This window comes from Carlito syrichta, unplaced genomic scaffold, assembly GCF_000164805.1.
Source record: "Carlito syrichta isolate Samal-C Ts95f unplaced genomic scaffold, Tarsius_syrichta-2.0.1 Scaffold132401, whole genome shotgun sequence".
In the NCBI taxonomy this organism is placed as follows: domain Eukaryota; kingdom Metazoa; phylum Chordata; class Mammalia; order Primates; family Tarsiidae; genus Carlito; species Carlito syrichta.
Genome location: NW_007076497.1, coordinates 42411 through 65267, shown reverse-complemented (window position 1 = coordinate 65267; position 22857 = coordinate 42411). Strand labels below are relative to the sequence as shown.

At 40.7% G+C, this 22857-nt stretch overlaps 1 protein-coding gene across 1 annotated transcript in view; it reads right to left on the bottom strand.

Moving 5' to 3' along the window:
* Window positions 1-22857, bottom strand: part of LOC103250751 (NT-3 growth factor receptor-like) — a 67464-nt gene that overhangs the window by 11445 nt on the left and 33162 nt on the right. Inside the window, exon 5 of the mRNA XM_021708184.1 lies at window positions 20533-20607. Within this exon, the coding sequence (XP_021563859.1) occupies window positions 20533-20607 (75 nt within the window). The remainder of the gene's footprint in view (window positions 1-20532; window positions 20608-22857) is intronic.

The window sequence follows — 22857 nt, the reverse complement described above, 5'->3', positions numbered from 1 at the left end:
AAGGTCAACCACAAACGCAAGGAATTACAGGAGTGAGTGAAGTGATTATTCCAAAATCTGATCAGGCCAGAGAAGTCCAGTCTCTGTGACTATAGAACCCTTCTCATGCGCAGTTTTCTGGTTATTCTCACAGCCCTTTGGCAGGGATGTTTTTGCCCACTAGCCCACCAATATTTTGTTAAATTCTTTCATTAATTATTTTTCACACTTTTGTAAGGCTGCCAGATTAAATACAGAATGCCCAGTTAAATTTAAATTGTAGATAAACAACAGGCAATTGCCTTGCTAGACTCTGGTGTGGCCATGTGCTCTTTGAGCTATGGCTGCCGCCATGCTTCCTTGCTTCCTGGCTTTGGCCCCCTCCCCACCTTGGGGAGGTGAATCTTTTCTTTCTCTCTCTCTAATTTACTTTCAAATGAACCGTATTTCCTAATCTAAAAAAAAGGTAAACAACAAATTTTTAATTATAATTACATTCCAAATATTGAATGGAACATACTTAAATTGTGATATTTGCCTGAAATTCAAATTTAATGAGGTGTCCTGTGTTTTTATTTGCTAAATCTGGCAGCCTTACATTTCAGACCTGGGTAGGAAGCTGACATTATGCTTTCATTTGCCAGGCTTTCTGTGCCGGGGCTCTCTCTCTTCTTCCCTTTGTTCTCTGCCCCATCCTAAAGGAGACTGCTGAGTTAGGGATATGATGCAAACCAAAGTTTTTTTCTTCCTCTTCCCGTTCTCTTTTCAGCTTTTTCTCCCTATTTCTCATTAGCATCTTACTGGGGGAAGGGGATGAGTGTGGCAGAGAGAGGACCTAGCAGGATTTTCCCCTGTCAACACAGCTCTGCTACCTTGTAGCTGTAGATTCCTGGCAAGTCATTCGTCCTGCCTAGGCCTCAGTTTCCTCATCCCGATGTTGTCTGCCTGATCACAAGTGCCTGGCATACTTGTTTAAAACTACAATTTCCTAGTCTTTACCCCAAACCCAATGAATTAGACCAGGAGTCAACAAATTATGACCTATCTCTTATTATTGGAAATAGTTTTACTGGCACAACACGCTCATTCATTTCCATAAAGTCTATGGTTGACTTTAGGCTATATGGGCTGAGTTGAGTATTTGCAACATAGACCACCTTAAAGTTGCAATAAAGACCACCTGCAAGGTCTAAAATATTGACTGTCTGGTCCTTTACAGAGAAAGTTGGATGACCTCTGAATTAGACTCAGAGGAAGAGGACCAGAAATTCACCAGCCCCCCTACTTTTTTTTTAGCTTAACAAAGGAAATGACTTTTTGGGTTATGCTATATTGTTTCCAAAATACTAACAATTCCTTTACATCAAATTCCATTCAGTGTTAAAATTTTCCCAATGTTCTTAAGTGTTTTTTTAAAACTTGACCCCAAAAAAGATCTACACATTGTATTTATTAATAGTAATGTTTCTTAGGGTCTTTTAACTGTAGCATTCCCCCACCTTCTGCCCCCATCTTTCTATTTATTTGTTTCTTTGATTGTTTAAGATCCCGGGTCATTTATCTCACAAATTCTCACAATCTGGTTTACTTCACCATATCCCCATGGGTCATTTTGCACGCTCCTCTACCTACAGCACTCCTATAATCAGGAATACCTGATTATACCTGACCAGGTATCTAGACCCCTGATCAGATCTAGTTCCTTAAATGGTGTTGTATGCTTCTTTTGTAACAAAACAGGAGGCAAAAGTTGTCCAGCTTTCTTTTTTTTTTTTTTTTTTTTTTGATATGTTAAGACTGAACAGCAGATTCAGTCTGATTATCTTCTATAAGGTTCTCTTTTATCTAGCAGTTTTAGCAGCCACTAATAATCATTGCCTAGATCCATTATTTCACTGATGGCTACAAAAGAATGATATTCTAATTATTCCATCCTCTCTGCATATATTAGCTGGAAATCTTTTATAAATAAAAACTTTCCTTCATCAGCTATTTGGCTACACTGATACCAGTTTATGCAGTATTGATAAGATAAATCCTTGATTCTGTCCCTTTATATACCAGTTTTTAGAATAATGAATTCATTCCCTAGCATCCTCCAAAGGTGATCAATGAGAGGTTTGTTTTGTTTTGTTTTTGAGAAACATCATCAAGGCTTGGTCTTTTAAAAAGCAACATCAATAACAACACATTTGAAATGTTTTATTCTACTGTAGTTATTATTTATAATGCTTGATGTTTTATCTTTGACCTCTTAAAGATGGTGTCTGTGTCCTCCCACATTGCCTCAGTAGTCTGATAGCATTACTTTCTGACATGAAAAAAATATTCTACGCTTATCTTGTGCATTTCCTGCCACAGCCTTAGAATCAGTCATTTGCCCAAGGACCCCTGAATCCTTCTGGAGGACAATGGAATTTAAAGACCACCATATGGATCTTAGGTGTGCCCACTGCTACCAGGGTGGTCCTTATTTCTAGGTCTTTATCATAAAAATAGCTAGCAAAAACTTTTTTGCTTAAGAGAAAAAAATGTCATGAGTTCATACTAATTTTTTGAACTCAAATTTAGGATTACAGAGCTTTTATTTCTGTAATTTTATATCTGTGTTTTTTCTCATGCTGAAAATTTTTATTCCTATAATATTAATATTACTTATTTGCTTTATCCTAATGTGTGTATATATAATATATTATAAAATATATGACATATTGTACATATTAGAGTTTCGAAATAACAGTTCAAGTTTAACAGTTCAACAATATAATTACTGAATTATAATTGATTACAATATGATTACTGAAACAGTTCAACAGTATGATTACTGAAAACGACCTTCTACTTACAATCTTTGTAGCTCTTTCTGCCCTTAGAATATACCTACTAGGAACATACAAAAACATAGCTATGTTTTAAAATCATTTGAAATAAGTGCTTTCTATGTGGTAAAGCCACCAACTTAATACACAGAATTAATTTATTTTGCTTTTTATTTTTAGGACTCGCTTTGTTTTCTATTTTCCACTTGATTTATAATTTTGCTTTATAATGATATCAAAACTGCTACATGGTTTCAAAGTCAAAATCACAAAACAGGATATATTTAAGCAACATCTAGTTCCATCCCTACTCACCGTCCTTACCCTGTTCTCTTCTTCCTGCAGGCAACCATTTTGGCCTCCTTTTAATTTATTCTTACACTGTGTTTTACATAAGCAAATATAAATTTATAATCATTTTTCACTTTCTTAGATATACCATACATGTTATATACTTTGCTTTTTTCAGTGAAGTTCACACATTCTTTTTATATCTGTTTAGGACTCCAGTATGCCAGGCAGTGCCACAGTTTCTTCAGTCTATCTCCTAATAATAGGCACTTGGTTGTTTCCGGTCTTTATTATAGTCCAAAGAGAAGTGTACTTTTGGCATGTACCTCAGGAGTTTCTTACACATCCTAAAGAGCAGGAGTCTCATGAGGTGTGACTCCACTAATAGGTAGAGACACCATGCAGTGGATACATTAGTACAGAGATATAGTACAGTGTCCATGCAAGTGGTTTCAAACCAGGGTCTATAGAACTTTGAAGACACCTACAGCCTTTCCAACAGATAACTCAGGCAAAAATAGTTGTGAGGTACTTTGCAGATCTACAACTCTCATATAAATGTATCTAAAATTAAACATAGAACACCCTGTGGTCCAACAATTCCTTGCCCAGTTGCCCTCACCCCTTCCCTCTACAGATACACACAGCCCTGCCTCTCTTGAAAAGAACAACTTCTCACTCATTTTAAATTTCAGGAATAAAACCTGCAGAGTACAAAGAAAGAAATTGTATGAAATCTTGGTACAAAAATCTGTTTGCAAGTTGGGTACTTTTCAATTCTTTTCAAGAAATTAAAGGGGACTAAACTTAAAAGAATTATCAGTCAAGAGAAGATTAAAAATAATTTTTGAAAAGAGACCAATGTTTGATTTTAGGCAAATGACTAGATAAAATTTCAAAGAATTGAGTTACATTTCAATAACAAACTTGGTTTTATTTAACTATTTGTTTATTGGGAATAATTTTTTTCAGCTCTTGCGTTTATAAAAATAAAAAATAGGGATAGGAATTGATCTTGCATCTGTCTTACTTTAAACATAAATAATATTCATTAATTAATACATGAAAAAATTGAAAATATGAAAATATGAACACCATTTTCTTTACTATTTTACTTTTTATCTTGCATATTCATCAAAAATTGTGATATATATTATTTTAGTCAACTGTGTTTTTCTATCATTAATAATTATAATGATAACTTAATTCACTTTCAATTTATGCATATTATTAATCATTGTAATGATTACTCAAACCAAAAAACTCAACATCTTGAAACATATGATCATTGGCCATTAAAAATTAAATTTAAATTTTCATACATATTTTTGTCACAGTAAATTATGATAGAATGGCCAATAAAAGGATTTCATGTATATAAAAAATATATTACATAAAGATAAAATTCAGTAGAGTAACTGGGATGAAAATATAAGTTCAAGAAGGAAAAAGAACCATGTAAAACTGACTGTTTAAGAACTTGCTCATGTATTTCATAGTTGATGTACCAAATTGCTCTGGCATTTAAAGTTCATTAGGTGCACTAAAGGAATGATGTATTTTTTAATGTCAATATTTACAATATTCTGGAAATGGCATCATGTGCAACTATTTAAAAGTATATTGAAGAGCTTAGATGGCAGCTTAAAATGTGCAAGGGGCATATATGATATTTTCAAAATTATTTTAGGGACATAAAAGTTTGAAAACCACAGGTTTAGAAATTAAGTGTCTTAGTGATACAGAGTTTATAGTCTTATCTCTCTTGTTTTTTCTCCAAGACTGCATCTCATCCATCCTCAGGTCACCAGCCCTCTAAAAGCAGAGAATGGAAGAGGAGAGCAGAGCAGCAGCACCACCTCCAGCCCTGGAGCACATTCTTAAAACCCTCAATCCCTATTTCTTTCATTCAATCTCCCTCTTTTCAATCCTTAGGGCTCACTCCCACCCAACATTGCCCCTGGAGGCCAGGAGTAGGTAGTGCAGAAATGTCCAAAGTCAGGTGATTAGGTTCCAGCTCCTACTGGGACCAGAATGCCCCAGGGGCAGAGTATTCTTCTAGGGATCTCCTACCTCCCCACTCAATCACAGTTATTCCTTCTCTTCTAAGCCAGTCTTTGCAGAAAAAGGAATTGTCTTGCTCGTTTCCATTGAGTGACTCCAATTTTTCTACAGTTAGAGGGAACCCGCTCCTTTAGCTTAAAAAGAAACTCAGCTAAACTACAAGATTCTCAGGCTTCCACATCTAATTACGGAAGGAGGCAGCTGGTGGATTCCAAAGAACACACAGAAGCCTGCTTTTCTCCCAGAGCTTTGAAATGGCTATCCTCACACAATTCTGATAAGGTATAAAGGAGACAAAGTAACCCATATTCCAGATAAAGAAACAGAGACCCAGCAAACATGAGCCAGTGTGAATTCACGGGGAATGATATTTCCAGAACCCATGGAAGGATTCAAGCTTCCTCTGTATTCACTAATCTGCATGAGCTAAATCAGAACATTTTGAAGTAGATGAGAGGACAACTCATCTACTTTTGAGGAGGCAACTTTGAAGAGTTCTAAAAACTTTGCAACATATGTTAATGGCAAATGGTCTAATCAGGAGATTGTCGTAGATTCTGTCATTTATGATAAATGCCATCATTTTTTATTTATTTAATTTTAATGTTTCTTGACTGCATGTCTCAACACATAGAAGAATCTTTATGTGTATTAAGAAGAAAAAGCTGAGCCTATCCCTTCCTCATCCCCTGAGAAGTCTCCTGATTTCCCACATGACCTAGTAGTAGGCTTTACCTCTTCCAACTTGCTTTTCTGTGTCCAAGGGTATCAGCAGCTGGGGCTGGCAATCACCTTGAATATGACCCCAGCAGCAGTTTCAGCAGCCACCTCGACAGTCTTTAAAAACATCTCCACTCTGGTTCCAGAGGATTTGGGGATTTTACACACATGGGCTGCACTCAGAGTCAGCTACGTGTAGTTTATACACACACATCCATACGTCAGGGAGAGGATATTTAGATGAACACGTGTGCATGTCAATGCATGTACATTGTGTGCACAGCCATAGACACAGACATAAGCCTCTCGGACATGTCCTGTTCACATGTGATTGGTGGAAATTTCCTTAGACATTTCTGGAAATAAATGACCTAAAAATAGGAGGAAAAGCCCAAAGTCTTCTTCTAATGCGTCCTATCTTCAAGCAACAACAACAACAACAAAAATGGATTCACTCTAAGCTAGTTTATCAGCATTGCTGACAGCTTCAAAACTTTCCAGAATAATATAGCCCTCTTTCTGGGAATGAACACTTCATACTGCCTCCCCTCTCCAACTGTTGGGCTCTCTTAATAGTTCCCTCCCCACATATGTGAGAGGCTGCCAGTGCTTTAGAAATAGCAGTGTGCCCTTCAGAAGCTCTGCCCTCATGTTACCTTTTTTCTTCCTTCTCCTCAACTCTCTCCCTACTTCGTCTACATGGCTATTCTGAGGTGTGGATGCTGGCTGCTGTGTTGTGAATGAAATTTTCAGCTCTCTTCCCAGTCATTTGATCATTCACTAGGCATGCTCTTTGGTGGCTGAGCTTACATTCTCTCCAGATGTCATCTAGATTTCTGGTGCATCTCTGAGGAACCAACCCTGCCCATAACTGCACCCTGTCTAACTCCCCAAATCCAAGTTTCTCAGAATCTAGGGGTTGAAAGAAGAGATTGAACACTAAAGCCATAGCTCATAAACACACAGGGGGGAAAGGGCCTTGGAAATTACCTAGCCTACCTCCAGATATGGAAAACTTAGCCAGAAAGGAAGCAGTAACTTGTCCAGGGTCACTAAGAATAATAAATAAAATGGAAATGAAGTCCCATAGAGCCTTGCTCTTGTTTTTAATGTAAACTTATTACTGGAGTGTGGCATGCATATCCAAAGGTAAACCAAAAATATACAGATTGGGTCTTATGAGGTTTAAATTTCAGTTTTATAGTGTCCTTTCCACCCTGATGTATATAGATTTGGGGTCACCTAGTCGAACTCTATATTCCCCCCTGTTTGTGGGGTGCATACCTTAGGGATAGGCTGGTTTGGAGAGCCTTTTGATTTTAGAGCTATAATACATAAGTGTACACTCACAAATGCATGTCCATCTGTGGCCTCACCCCAGTTATAGAAACTCCATGGATGAAATGTTTACACAAGAGATTGAGAATTTTCTATAGTGGCATCAGACTTCTGATTTACCAAATCAGAGCTGCTTGCCTTCCTTTTGCCTCTCCTCTTCCCAATAAAGAGGTGCAGACTATTATCTAGCTTCTTGTAGACAAACTGAAGATCTCAGCCCCGGGTCTAGTGGGTGCTTGAGATTTTTGGAGGGAAAGTACAGAGAAAACTCACAAAGACATCATTATAGCATAGCATTGCTTCCTCAGAGCAGGGCTTTGTGACAAGTTTATGCAAACAGCATCCATTTAGCAGAATCTCAGTGGAATGGCTGTCTCAGTCTGAGCCTCTAGCCCTGGGATTAGGAAAAACCCTTGGAGTCTTCCAAAAACACGAGGAGTTTAGAGCCAAGCTGTTTAGCAGTATGAGTCTAGAGGATAAATAGGCCCATTGTGATTCTCCCCAGTTCTCCTACCTAGAGCAGCATCTGCCAGGAGCAAAGTTCTCAGAGGGAAGCCCCAGGAACACATGCCTTTTATATAACTTCTTTTGTTTTCCCCTCTTAATCCTGTCTCAGTGTTAGCACTCTGAGTCCTCACTGTCCTTTACTGCCCCGAAGCAATATATATATATTTTTTTTTATAGAGCAGATATTTCAAGTCCAAAGATGCAGGTTGAAAAATAACTTGGCCCTTATTTTCTTTTCCAAATGCCTAGATTGGAGCCTCCTGGCTGCACTAAAATCTTCTAGTGGAAATAAAACTTTAGATGTTGTTAAAAGAGCTCAATTCACTGAATGAAGTGGGGGGTCTCAACTCAACTCAGATCTATAGATCACACTGCATTCAAACTGATCCACCCAGTCCCTAAATGTTTGCTGTAATATTCATGAGTAAAGGATGGCAGGATAAATCCTCTAATGATCCTAGATTTTGGAAAATTTACCCTATACAGTTCAGGCACTGGTAGTTGGGTTTCAATTTAGATTCAGACTTATTTAGCCAAAATAAGATCATTTCTTTTCAACAAGATTGACTTTGCTAAACATTTAAATGCCAAAAAGAATCTAAAAATTATAACTGATATCAAAAATTAAATGAGATAACAAATGGAACAGAGGCATGGCAGATATTCAATACACATACACATACCTATTACTTCAAATCTAACTCTTCCTTGGAAAATACTAATTTCCCAATGATAATGTTTATGTTTATTATATAGCATTTTCCATCTTTTCTAAGAATTTAGACATTATGCTCAGTGACACTTACAATAATGAGACAATGATCCCCAATTTATGAATGAGAAACCAGTTTAGGGATGAAATGCCAGCCAGTTGGTGTAAGTACAGCCAAAGCTAGAAGTCAATCCCTTGCCACACTTCAAGACTTTCTCTTCATGGGAGCAGTTTAAAGGATCCACATGGCTGCCAGCCTGGTTAAAAAAGCAATGCTTAAATGAATCTCAGAGAAGACAAAACTAGACTGGTTAGAATATGCAGTATCCTCCTTTGGACTAGGCTCAGTGACTGCATATGCTGTGTGTGTGGCCTCGTGGTAGAAAAAAAAAGGAAAACAAGATAATTTGGCTTTAATAAAGGAAACAATGAAACGGTCTTTTTTTTTTTTCCTCTCAAAAGGCAAGTTTAGCTAGAAATTGGCTCCCTGAGTTATCCTCTCAGAGACTTTAACAGCAATAGCAATAATACATTTATTGATTGAATATCTCACCAGGCTTAAGGTGATAGCATTGGATTCTAGTTTTATTTTATAATCTTAGGATCATGAGCCAATAGCAGATATATGAGGGCGTCCCCCCAAAAAACTAGAATTTATTTATTAAAAATTGTGTATTTATTCTTACATGTTTAAATTTCAGTCACCTTCAAAGTACTTTCTGTTTGATGCAATACACTTCTCAAGATGCTCTTTCCACTGTTCAAAATAGTTTTTAAATGTATCACTTTTCTAGTGCTTCTGCTGTTTTTTGTTTCACCTCTCCCACATTGGCAAAAAGTTTTTCTTTGAATTTTTCATCCAGGGAAACAAACAACAACAAAAAAATCACTGGGGCAAGATTGGGTGAATAGAAAGGGTAGGCCTTGGGGGTCAATGTCTTTTTTGGTCAAAAGCTGCTGAATGCTGGTGCACTCATAAATCACCCATTATGAAATGGGCAAATGCATTGCAAGAATCTTCCAAAGAAAACTTCACTGATGCCAAATACAACTTCTCACAACAATGCTAGCTGGTACACTGATGCCGACGGGTTCCTAGTACACTTACCTAGGAGGGGAAGGCTTTACTACAAGAACCCCATCCTCCAGTAAAATCATTCCAAGTCCTTTTTTTGGGTCCCCTCTCATGTACCAATAGTACTGTGAGAGAAAGAGCTTTCCTAATAATCGGTGGAATATTCTCCTTTGCCAGTCCATTAGCTCTTATTGCTAGGAAAGCTCAAGCTGGGTATCTATCTCTCAAGGTTTAATGGGAGGCTAGACTAGGTGACTTCTGCATTGAAGACTGTTTTCTAATTCCAAGGTTCTAGAGCCTAGCACATTTCATCCACCATTTATAAAGTCTGTTATGCTGACTCCATGCGTGGATCCTGGGAGGACCTTGTACATCCACTGCTGGCGCCCCAGTTCAGCCGCCCTAAAAGCAGACAGCTTAAAACAGTCTTTGTTTTGTGTTACCAATCTCATTTATCTCAGACAGAGCTTGTAAGCACTAACTTGGGAGTGTTTATAAAGCCTAACCAGCAGCATGAAACCACCCTTGGAAATATTAAAGTATGGCATCATTTCCTTCGGTGACAGGGACTTCTGCACTGGCCTGAGACCTCTCATCATTAGGAGCTGCTTCCAGACTGTCTCTAAGAGAAGTTTCATCCTATATTCCTTGTGTGATCTCTCAGAGTATAATGTGGTATGCATGTTTCTTATATATCAGAACCAGGAGTTATTTGAGTTGGCCCAGGTTTGAAGTAGGCAGGAAGCTGCATGTATAGGGCTAGTGGAGATATAAACTGAGGAAGGGCCTGAAGCCTCTGCCAAATTCAGCATCCTGCCCATTCTGCTAGATCTATTTCAGGCAGGGGCAAGATCTCCCATCAGAAGAATTAGTGGATGCAAAAACAAGGCCCCAGAGTGGGTGGCTTACCCTTAAGCAACCTTATGGTAGGGGCAGAATAATACTGTGTCACCTCAGAACATTACTTATCCTCTTTGAACCTCAGTTCTCTATTTGCTAAACATCACCTGGCAAGTGATGTAAGTTCTCTCCTCTCAGGCACCACGACGTGTTTCTTTAGAATTAAAGGGTTTCTTTTCATGACCCAAAGAAGAATCCCATTTTTCACAGGCGAAGAGATGCATCCAGTTCCCAAGAAAGCTTTGGTTATATGAAAAGTCTCATTTTGTCCACCTTCTCCTTACGCTCTTCAGATTCCTCTGGCAGCCAGTTAGTGGGTAGATTGGAAATTCGCCTGCAGCTCAGAGAAGCTAGATAAGGCAGCCTGCAGCCTGAAAAGGAGTTAGTACCATATTCTTTATGTTATCCTGGCCAAGTCAAAATGGCTATGAGGATTAAATAAAATAATTCATGCAAAGCATTAATTGTAGTGATTGGCATTTGGTAAGCCTTGATACACGTTAACAAGTAACAGTTGCAATAATGGTCATAGTAGTGCTAGGTACTGTTCTTATAAATATTTGCAAGAAGCATTCTCTGGGTCCAGGATTTAGATAAGATAAGGGAATGGGTTTTGAATTTATATGTGTGTAGGCAGATAGGGAAATTTGGCAATGAGGTTGGTATAGATTTAGGTTGGATTAGGAAGTAATTTTCAAGTGTCCTTGACTGTAGTTTTTTCAATGTAGGGCTGTATTGAGGAATGAAAGGAAGTCCTTTCTGGTTTTGTGCTGCTATAATAAGCAAGCCAGACCCTTGCTTCCTCTCTCTTCCCTCCTTTGATTTCTGTGCCCTTAATGCCCCATGTCCTTAATGAAGCACTGGAAGTTGGCAAGTTAGGACACACGCTGCAGTTTGGACCGAGTAGCCAGAAAGGCACAGCTGTGGCTAGAGGAAAAGTCTGCTGCTTCCAAACTACTTCAAATAAGTCATTCTAGCTAAAAGGGGAACAGGGAACATTTTACATACACACACACAGACACACACACAGACAGACACACACACACACACACACACACACACACACACATGCACATATATATATATATATATATTTTTTTTTTTTCTTTTCCAGAAAGCAGGATTTATTGAGAGGACAGAAAAGCTCCCACAGTGGGAAGGGACCTGAGGGAGTTGCCCACTTTATATATTTTAATTACTTTAGTAAACAATGTATGCCACAGCAGAAAACTACCACTGATGGCCACAACCTGAGGAAAAGGGAAGCTGAAAGTGCATCATGGAAGACGGCATAAAGAATATGCAATTAACTCCTTCTCAGACTGCAGGCTGCCTTACCTAGCTTCTCTGGGCTGGAGCTGAATTTCCAATCCACCTACTGACTGGCTGCCAGAGGAGTCTGAAGAGAGCAAGGAGAAGGTGGACAAAATGAACCTTTTCATACACCCAAAGTCTTCTTAAGAACTGGATGTATCTTTTCACCCACGGAAAATGGGATTCTTCTTTGAGTTATGAAAAGAGACCCTTGAATTCTAAAGAAAGGCATCATAGAGCCTGGGAGGGGAGAACTCACAGATCACTTGCAGGACCACAAACGTGAAACAGTGGATAAAGTCATTTAAAGGTGAAGATTCAACTCAAAAAAATAGTAGGGTTAAATTCTCAAGGAAGTCTGAGGTTGGGTGATAAGAGTGGTTGAAGCTCTCTGCAAACTGCAAAGTGATTAATCAACATAAATTAGTACCACCACTATTTTTATGCATCACAGGTTTCTAGTTAGGCCTTCCCCTGAGAAATTCCAGGAAAGCAATATTGATTAACTCAGCCACACAGCCCTGACAGGCAGTAGAGGCCTTTCCAGCATCCTAGGCAGGAGGTAGCCAGAGGGAGGATCCCAGCACCAAGGGAAACCATGGAATCAAATGGAAAGGGTACCGGATTGAAGCTCACAGGTCATCTGATTTCTTGTCCCAGTTCTGCCACTGTGTCACCCTATGTCTCTGGCAGTCTATGCTTCCTTTTGGTTAGTCTCAATGGTCACACTTGTAATAATGACAGAGGATCAGAGGATTGCTAAGATTTCTCTCTGCTCAAAAATTGCATGAGATTGTCCAAAGCATTATTTTCTTACCTGAATCAATACACCAAGACCACAGCAGCTCATCTCAAGGCCCTTATTAACATCTGCAGCATCAGCAGCCTGACTCTCCAGGGGGGTATGTGCATGTGTGTATGCTGTGGACAGGAAAAGAAGAGCAATGATCCAGAACTCCGGAGCTCCAGGGCCCTGCCTTAGGTTGCATCATACTGCCTGGTTCACCTCTAGGCTCCTGTGTCCTCATCTGTATAATTGGTAGGGTAAGGGGAAGAGTTGAACTAGTTAACCTTTAGGTATCATCTAGTTCCAAAAAAGGATGATTCCATACAGCAGAGACTGGATAACCTCTGGATGCCCCTCCCAGCCTGTGAGAAGGTTTGTGTTCTGGGGCCCACTTAGCTCCACACAGCAGGCTACTCTACAACTGGGTCCCAGGGTGCATCTCAGCAGTGGAGGGCGTGGGCCAAGAGCAGCAAAGATGAAAGGGATGGAGAAGCTGTACCTCCACACAGCATCTAGCATCCCAGGCCATAATCTGAAGCCTGCAGCTGTGGGCTGCTTCTTCTCCCTTTATAAACAAGCCTTACCTCTTGGCTTCCCTTCAAGGTCAAAAAGCGGAGGAAGACTGCTCTGAGGATGAACCTAGGAGAAAGTCTTAAATGCTAAGCCAGCAATCACAGTTGGATGTTTCTTTTTCAAAGGCATTCCTACTCTGTTATACACATTCATGTTTCCAAAAACACAGAAGGAGAATTTGAGCAAGTAGACCTCTTGTTTCCAGTCTAATGAAACTGGGATGAAGTCTCTTTCTCAGGGTCATCTAATGGGGCCCCAGAGGTGGACCCAGGCTAAATGCTGGGGTAGGTAATTTCTAAGGGTAGAGCCTTCATCTTAATTTATCTAAACCTCTGATCTCCATTGTAACAGAGGTGGAAAGAGATGCTTTTCAGCATTCCAAGTTTGGGACCAGAGGTGAGCCAAGTTCTTGTCCCAGCGAACAGGGATACAGAACAATAACTTATTGAGTGTTTATACTGTGCCAGTATATATGCTAAATGAGTTAAAATGCACTGCTTCATTCAATCTTCTCGCTAGTCGTTGGCTCTCAAAATTATTATTATCAACAGCATTGTATTGAGGAAGGAAAGAAGGAAGGAAGGAAGGAAGGAGGAAGAGAAGGAGAGAGGAAGGGAAGAAAGGGAGGGAAGGAAGGGAGGAGAAGAGGGAGAGAAGAGAGAGGGAGTTAAACAACATATTCAAAAAGACTAAAGACTAAAGGATCCAAGTCTTACATCTAAATTATTCTGATTTCAAAACCAATGGTCATATTTACCAACAAGTTGCAGTTCTTAGGCATTTCCAAGTTGAGGGGAAAACTCACTAGTAAAAATGTTTTAAGGCATGTAAATTGATGGGTTAAGTAGCACATTTTGGAAAACCTGATAGAAATCCTACAATTTGATTTCTATAAAAACACCCATAAAAGCTGAAGGGGAATTTTCATTCAGAAATATTTAAATCAGCAGATGCAATGAAATTAAATGGTAGCCTCCATCAGTCCACAGAGTGCTCAGGAAAATGACATCAGAAGACATCTATGTTGCTCATAGATAGACTGCAAAAAGCAGCCAGCCATGGACTTGGTTGGCTTCCTCTGTTTTTCCCTTTTGACTTTTCTCTGCATAATGTCCAGCCTGCCTCCTGTAGAAATGATACTGATAACTTCTGGCCCCATCAGCTGGGCTCCCAATGGCAAAGTCTCCCTAATGAGGACAAGTCTATCTACGTCCCGGAAAATCTGTTCAGTTGCTGCAGCCTTTATCATCATAATTTTGAAATTCATTAGCCTTGATTGTTTGGAAATCTATTTCCCATTAATGTCTCTTTCTCTAAGATCATTTGGGCAGAAAAAGTGGAAGGCAGAGAGGATGAAGGCATTATAAAAAGAAGTCTGAGCGGAGATGAGAAAGAAGGAGGGAGAGAGGAAGCAACATGTGTAGAGCTTGATGGCATAATTGGGATCTTAGAATTAAGCCAACGCTAGAGATAAGTTCTAAACTTGGATTATCTTATTACTAAGAAAATACATTATCCTTTGCTTAAGGTGGAGTGGGTTAAGTTTTCTGTCACTTGCAGCTGAAAAAAAAAAGCCTGATAAAACACTGGAACATTTAACTCTGAAGTTAGTTTCTATTCCTAGAAATAAAATGTCTACTTCTAGAAATGAACCTAAGAAGAAAGATTTAGAGAGATCCCAGAGGCCTCAGTAGAGACCAACATGCCCAGCTAAGGTGGAACTACAACAAGCTCTCTCGCACTCACTGACTGCTTCTTTCTCCTTCCCCACCCTTCATGGCAGCACCTGCATTCCAGGATTCACCAGCCATAAAGCAACATGTGATGCAGTTCACAACCTGTGGCCTTGAAACTGGCGTCTGAACTGAAAGCTTTCTGCACATGGCTGCATCCGCCCAGATACTAGGCTTTCTTCAGCCAGATGCATTTGCCTGGAGGTCGTCTTAGACATCTAGTTTCCATTAGGGTTAGCCTCAAGTGGTAGGATGGGAGGAGGCAGCAAAAATCAGAGGAAGCTAACGCTCAAGAGAGGTAGGCACCAGCTCAGAGATAGCGGAACTCACATCATCCCCAGACAGGAGATTGTGTCACAATTCTTTTAGCCATATGAATTTCTCATGAGTCATTTGTCTTAAAAGAATTGCAGAAGCAACTGAACTTGACCAACTTTGAAGATAAGATCCAGAACAAGAAGTATAGAATTGCATCACAAAGGCTAGGTCAACTTTCCTAGTGAGCAGTCCTGGATGACACAAGAAAGATTCCTTCCCTCCTCTGTCATCTTCCCTTTTGCTCCCACAACCCCTTCATTTGAAGACCTGAGTCCCACCCCATTCTAGGAAACTCTTACCATCCTGTCCTAGGGGCTTGCTCTGCTCTGAGACACGCTATTTCTTTAGCTCATGGAGAGCAAAATGCCAAAGGAACTAGGAGTTCTAAGATTAATTATCACTTATGGGTAGCATTCTTTTTTTGTTTTTTGTTTTTTTTTTTGAGTTGGAGTCTCACTCGGTCGCCCAGACTGGAGTGCAGTGGCTGCTTCCGGCCACCGCAGCCTCGCCTCCCGGGCTCCGGCAATCCTTCCGCCTCAGCCTTCCAAGTAGCCAGAAATACAGGTATGCACTACCACACCCAGCTGATTTTTTGATTTATTGTAGAGATGAGGTCTCGCTGCCCAGGCGGGTCTCGAACCCGCGGGTTTAGGCAATCCACTCACCTCAGCCTCCCAAAGGCGCGGGATTACAGGCTGAGCCACTGACCCCGGCGTGGGTAGCATTCTTATCTCTGGATAAATCTCTAGTTCAGAACCCAGAGGACTGGCCCTGGGAACACACAACCAATCTCTCTGAACTTATAAAGATAGGTGATACCATGTACATTAAGAGGCATATGTCTAACACAGGAAATTTTATTAGTTTTCACTCAAAAGCTAATCTTAAATATCTTGAATCTCAAGACATAGGAACATCACATACCACAATTTCAAAACTGTTAAGCTATATTGGAGCTTAACTTCATGAAAGCCCTTTATTTATTTCTCTCTTTTATTTTTATTATTATTATTTTTTTTTTTTTGAGTTGGAGTCTCACTCTGTCAGCCAGGCTGGAGTGCAGTGGCACATTCATGGCCACTGCAGCCTCAACTGGGCTCAGGCAATCCTGCGCCTCAGCCTTCCAAGTACCTGAAACTACAGGCACACACTACCATGCCTGGCTAATTTTTTTACATTTATTTATTATAGAAACGAGGTCTTGCCAAGTTATCCAGTCTGGTCTCAAACCCCTGGACTCAGGCAATCCCTTCGCTTCGGCCTCCCAAAGTGCTGGTATTACAGGCTTGAGCCATCACGCCTGGCCCTGGTGTGTTTTAGAACACTCTCTAGCTTATAGATACCTGCACTGCAACCAGGCCTTCTCCACAACCTCAGTGATGACTGGAAAACACTAATGTGCAAACAGGGCTGACAAAAACATATCTTAACCTCTTCTTGTGTTTCTCGGGCATGAAAAGAAACAGGTATGTCTTTTCAGATTCCTTAGAAAATTGAATTTGTTTGGGTAAGGAGATACACCCCTGAGCACCCAGCATGCTGGTACAAGAGATGTATCTTAGATCAAGTCTCTAGGCAGATTCCTGGACTGGGGCACACTTGTGACCATGTACCCTCACAGACTTGTATCTAAGACATAAGAATTATTCTTGAGCTGCAACTAAGTCCTTCTTAGAATTAAGACATACCCGGTATGAGTGGCAGAGTGAACCACATGTAACCTTCTCATCTTGAAATATAACTAGACATTTCTAATCTTTATGCCTACTAACAGCTGGGACTTCACAGAGCACATAGATGTAGAATAGAGAAGCCAAGTAATGTTGAGATGGGTTAATATTTTAAAAGGAAAAGTAGCTTGCTTACTTGTTTCACTTCATAAGGGAGTGAACACAGACAGTTAAGTGAGAGAGGAGTATCCCACGGAAAGAGATGAATGAGGCTTTGCTTCTCAACCCTTGACTATCAAAGCGAGGAAGAACATTAGACAATAGTTCATAAGCAGTAAAGAATTAGAATATGATGAGGTAGCTATACCCAGTAGTTAGAAGACCATGGTGAGGAACATTCCAGTGCCTGAGGTATATTCCTGTGATACTGACATTGTGATGGTGAAGAAAATCTTTAGTAAATGACATGAGTCATGACTTTTCTCTACTCATATGACATATGTTATGAAACAAAAGAGACGTTCTGACACGCATTGAGACTCTGGGATAAATATGTACTGAAAGTTCAAGGAAATAATAGCATTGCAGGTGGAAAGATCTCCTTTAGCATAAAAGAAAAACCAGAGAGGGCTATTGGCATCGCAAAATAATTATTTACTTTGCCGTAGCAGGTCTTTTTTGCTTGTAAATGGTGATTTGCTTGTCATATAACTGTATCAGGAGCCCATCATATGCATAAAGCAAGATGCTATCTAGATTTGGGGGAGGAATATATGAAAATACGTCACAAATAAATACAAGAAAATATATCACAAATAAATACAAGGTTACACCGTTATATTGATGTTAAATATAACCATAATATCTGAGATGCGGTCCAGAGACATCCTGTTTCTTGCTAATAGCATCTTAAGACTGGATGAGGTTAGTCTGTGGATTCCATACACAAAGGCAGACAGGAAATTTAGGATTATTTTCAAACTCAACTCTTCACTCAAACCCCTGTCAAAAAACCTTTGTTCAGTCTCAGAACTCTGCATGCATTCTCCCCACCCCTACCATCTATGAACAGACACCATGCACTGTCCCTTTTTTCCAACGTGCATGAAAATCCAGGAACACAGATTCATGGATGTCAAGCCTCTACCTCTGCCTAGAATGAAAGCCACACAGGAAGATTCTCCCTCATGCCCCAAAGTTTTCCATGCCCATCCCCATTCCCAGTGACAACAACACATGGAGAAGCAGCAGAAGTCACTGTGTCTTCATGCACAATCAGCAACGACACTGACAATCACCCCCAACACCTCTGCTGCTCCTGATCCAGCCATGCAAATCAGCCCACACAAGGAACCTTTGGATAATCCAATGAGTCCTACCTTTCTTATTTTACTCCCACTTCCTGTCAACTCCTATCTTTGGATGGATGCCATGACTAACTGATGAAGGCAGAATTTCAGACTTAGTTCAACCTGGATTTAAATCCTGACTCCACTATTTTTCAGTTCTGTTTTTAAACATCAGTGTTCTCATGCCCAAAGTGGGATGATTACAGTGTCTTCATGGGAACATGGTAGATTAAATAAATTAACTAACTCAAAGTCCCTAGCAAAGCACCTGACAAGAGTAGGTGCTCTGCATTTACCCCAACGAACAGAAGAAAAAAGGGCCTCAAGATATTCTGAACAGCCAGTGCAAGTCACAGATTGAGGGACTTTCTACAAAGGTGCTCCCCAAATGGATGAATCCAGTCTTATTATGTTCTGATGCCCTCTCAATGATGTCAGTGGGAGATGACAACTTTGCTAACTTTCAAGCAGAAAATGTATGGTATACTTTCAATGCCACAGCCACCTGATACTCACTGTATCATTTTTTTTTTATTATGAAGTTTGTATTTCTGCATTTGGACTCAGACTTTTCAGAGCTGACTTGTTTCAGAAAGTTTTGGCCAAGCCATAAAAGCTCTCCTTAGAGAACTAAGTAAACTAAAGTATACCATATTCTTGATGCACTCAATGGTTTTGACCTCCCTATCTAAAACTGCACACACATACCCACCACCACCATCACTGCCACCACTGTGACTAACACCAAGTACTTCTTTTTCCCTTCTCTGATTCAGTTTTCTCCTAAGGACCTATTACTCTTTAACTTGCTATATATTTTACTTTATTTTGATCTCCCTTATTAAAGGCAAGGATTTTTGTCTGTATCCCTGGCACCTAGAATCACTCAGGATACATGGATAAAGTGACTGCAGGTCCCAATTTACAAGGAAAAGTCTAAATGTATGCCTGTCATTGCTATTTAACATAGCTTCCCTTTTCATTCACCTGACCAACTTTAGACAATCAAATGCACATGGCTGATTAATATTAAATATTTGTGGAAATTAATAAATTTGACCAACTTGATATTTGGATGCAACCTGTCAATTTCTGAAACCAACAGTTTGAACTTGATGTAACTTAAATACACACAATATTTTAAAAGCATGAGAGGAGATTAATTCCTTATAATGGTCCTGCTTACAAAATTCTCACAAGGCTGGCAAGCATGTTTTGTTCTGATATACTCTAACTATACACAGCTGTTAGCATTGAAGTCCTTAAACTTTCATGCTGTTATTAGGGGCAGTGTCAAGATGAGAAATCTATAAAACTGTGATCCTGAGAGAATCTGTGAGGCTATGCTTAATTTACCTCCCTAACCAAATCATGAGAGAAATGAACGAAAATTGTAAAAGCATTCCCTTGCACCTGCCCGTAAGACTGTAGTATCAGGATAACGTCTCTTATTAGAAACTGGAAGCTTCTCACTTCAAAACTGACTCAACAACAACATGCCCAGTCAGTGTTTAGAAACAGCATCTGGCCTGTGGGAAAGCAACTCAAGATGGCAAGCTGGACTTGTGTCTTAGTCTGGACGGGATTCTTAAGGCTGAGTAGGTAAATTTGTGGTTTTGTTTTCCCAAGTGGTCCATTCCCAAAACAGAAGGAAAAGGCCTCTAAGCAAAAAAGTGGAAAGAAGCCATCCAGCTCAGTCTGATGATCAAGGCAAGACAGATGGGACTTCAACCGACTCTGCAGTATGTCCATCTCTCTGCCAGAAATTACCATAGACATTAAAATGGGGAGGGTGAAAACCTCTCCCCAAATACAGGGGATATGACTCAGTCATGGAGTCTCTGTAATAACCATCCTGAACATCAAATCTGTTAGACCATGCTTCATTTGAAGTCAATGGGAGGATTTCCATTCTTTGGACCTTCTAGCATGTGTATTTAGGGCATTCTTGGTTCCTTTCAGGGAGCTTCCTACGGTGTGTGGGCACCCAAAATATACTCAAAACTGAAGGTCACACACAGAAGCAGCCAAACCATCGTCCATGCAGAGCCTCCAGCCTCCACCACACACACAGGCCTGGACAGAATCCCTGGCAGCCATATGAATTCCGGGGGCTCTCCCGGCTGAGCATCTAATTATAGCAGATTATGGCCCACCACCCCTCACCATGCTGCCTCCCCATGAGACATCCCAAGCACATCAATGGCTTTAGCAGGAAACTTCCATGGAAGTTAAATAATGCTCCATGGTGGGAGATAGGGAAAGAGAGGTTGGAAGCAACCTCCAGCCCATGGAAGTTCCTCTCCAAAGCCTGCAAGCTGTCAGTCTGTGTGTGGACTGCCCTGCCCAGCCCGCTGGCCCCAGAAATGAAATCCAGACTCACTGTGGAAGCTGCCGGTGCTGCTAGCCTCTGCCGCTGCCACGACACGCTGAATGGGCCCTTCTGGAATGGCCCTTCCTGACATTGAATGAGGGCAGAGAGCAGGGAAGAGGGAGAGAGAAGAAAAGGGATGAAGGGAGAGGAAGGAAGCATGGAAAGATGAAAGAAGGGAGGAGAAGGGAAGTGTGGGTATCTTTAACTGAATGGCAAGTCTCACCTGGACACAACTTCCAAACACCTGCCTACACCACGGGGGAGGAAAGCAGAAGACCACAGCAACCCACTTCCAAGGCCCCCACTCTGGAGTCCACCCCAAAACACACTATCAGCTCAGCAAGCACACCACAATGCCACTCCTAGAACATGACACCCAGTGGTCTTCCTTTCTGGGCCACTATGACTCAGCAGGCTTCCCTCCATGATCTCAGCTCTATTCCCAACAGATGAGTCTCCCACCCAACCTACCAGTCAGAAAGGAAGTGGGTTTTATCTAGAATTTTTATTCCCTTTCCGAGGTCAAAGAAATAGCAATGTCTCCAAAGCTTCTGAGAATACATTTGTTCATACTGAGTCCAGCAGAAAATTCCTGAATTCACCTCTATTTTTAGGGCTTCCCCAATCTCTCTTCCTGGCCTTCCCAATTTGGAAATAAGGTTAGCTCACTGGATGTCACCTGTGTGAAGCTTCAGCCATTCTTCTCCTCGCTGTCCACAGAGTCAGTGTTTGCACCCTCCATCACCACTCAGGAAAAACCTATTTCCTTTGAAAGTCCTCTTGAGAAGTTAAAAAAGGGAATATGTGAGAAGGGACTCACGGTAACTTAGCAGTGGCATTTTTCAAGCACCTCTACATTAGAGCTATGTGCAAGAGACACAACCCTTAATCTCAGTCAAACCAGAGGCAGGGGAACAGCGCTGGGATGACCCAAAGAAGACACAAGTTCATGAAGCAACATATCCCTGTGCACAAACCCATAGGGTGAGGCCAGGGAGACCATCCAATGAAGACAATGAAATGGGTTCTGATGACAGTGGGGGATGGACAGAGAAAAAGTATGAAGAGAGAGATGAAAGAAAGGACACATGGTCAATTGGGAAGAGAAGTTGTAATGGTTTGAATCGTGTTCCTCCAAAATTCATTATGTGAGATTCATAATTCCTAGTGCCTAAGAATGTGACTGTATTTCTAGAGAGATTCTTAAAATAGGTAATTCAGTTAAATGGGGTCTGTAGAGTGAGCCCTAATTCAACATGACTGGAGTCTCCATAAGAAGAGATTAGGACACAGACCACAGAGACACATAGGTGACCACAGCAGGGACACGGTGAGCAGGTGACCATCTGCAAGCCATGGAGAGAGGCCTCAGAAGGAACCAATTCGGCCAGCACCCTGATCTTGGACTTTCAGCTTTGAAAACTATGAGAAAATCAGTTTCTGTTGCTGAAGCACCCAATCTATGGTACTTTGTTATGACAGCCCTGCAAACTAATATAGAAGGCCTCATGCAAAGGCAGAAATTAGCAAGTGGCACTGTGAAGTGAGGGACACACTGGTTGGAGAGGAATCAAGGGGGCCTCTTATGAAAGCAGACAGAAAGGAGATTGACAAAGTTCTTGAGGGTCTAGTAGGCAAAGGTGAGAAATTTGTATTTGGAGAAATGAGAATTCACCTCAAGGCTTTAAACAAGCTGGGAGAATGATGCAACCTAAGGAGCCCAGGCAGGGCATCTCTTAATCTAAAGATCTGTGCACAGATCCAGGTATTAGGCTGACCAGGTGTGGACTAGGGTCGCTCCTGCCAACATGCAAAAAAAAAAAGGGACTTTGAGGTGCTGTAAAGAAAGGCCAAGCAGGTGGATGATGAAAAGATAGGTTCAGAAATGATTCCTCTTTGGGGATGCTCTCAAGACAGTTTTTGTGCATGCTAAGGTCTGCTGAGGCGCACTCTTTGGAGAAGCAGAAGGCAGCCATGTCATTTTTATTTCCAACATGCCATGTTTCAATCTCCAGTGGACTCTCCAGGGGAGGCTTAGAGATTAAGCAATCAAAGAGAGAAGAGAAAGATGAAAATGTTAATTCAAACAGCTTCTGTGTAAAAATGAAAAGGGGTTATAATCATGTGACTCATGTTATAATCAAGTGGGTATCTAAAACAGCAGAACTGGAACTGAAAATAAGAGGAAGGAGAGAAATCAGTGGGAGATGTAAAGAATGGCCAGAAATGGGAATACGTTGTGGAGCCAGGCACTACTGAGGCTTTCAATAAGAATTTTTTTTTTTCTTGAGTTGGAGTCTCACTCTGTTGCCCAGACTGGAGTGCAGTGGCCGC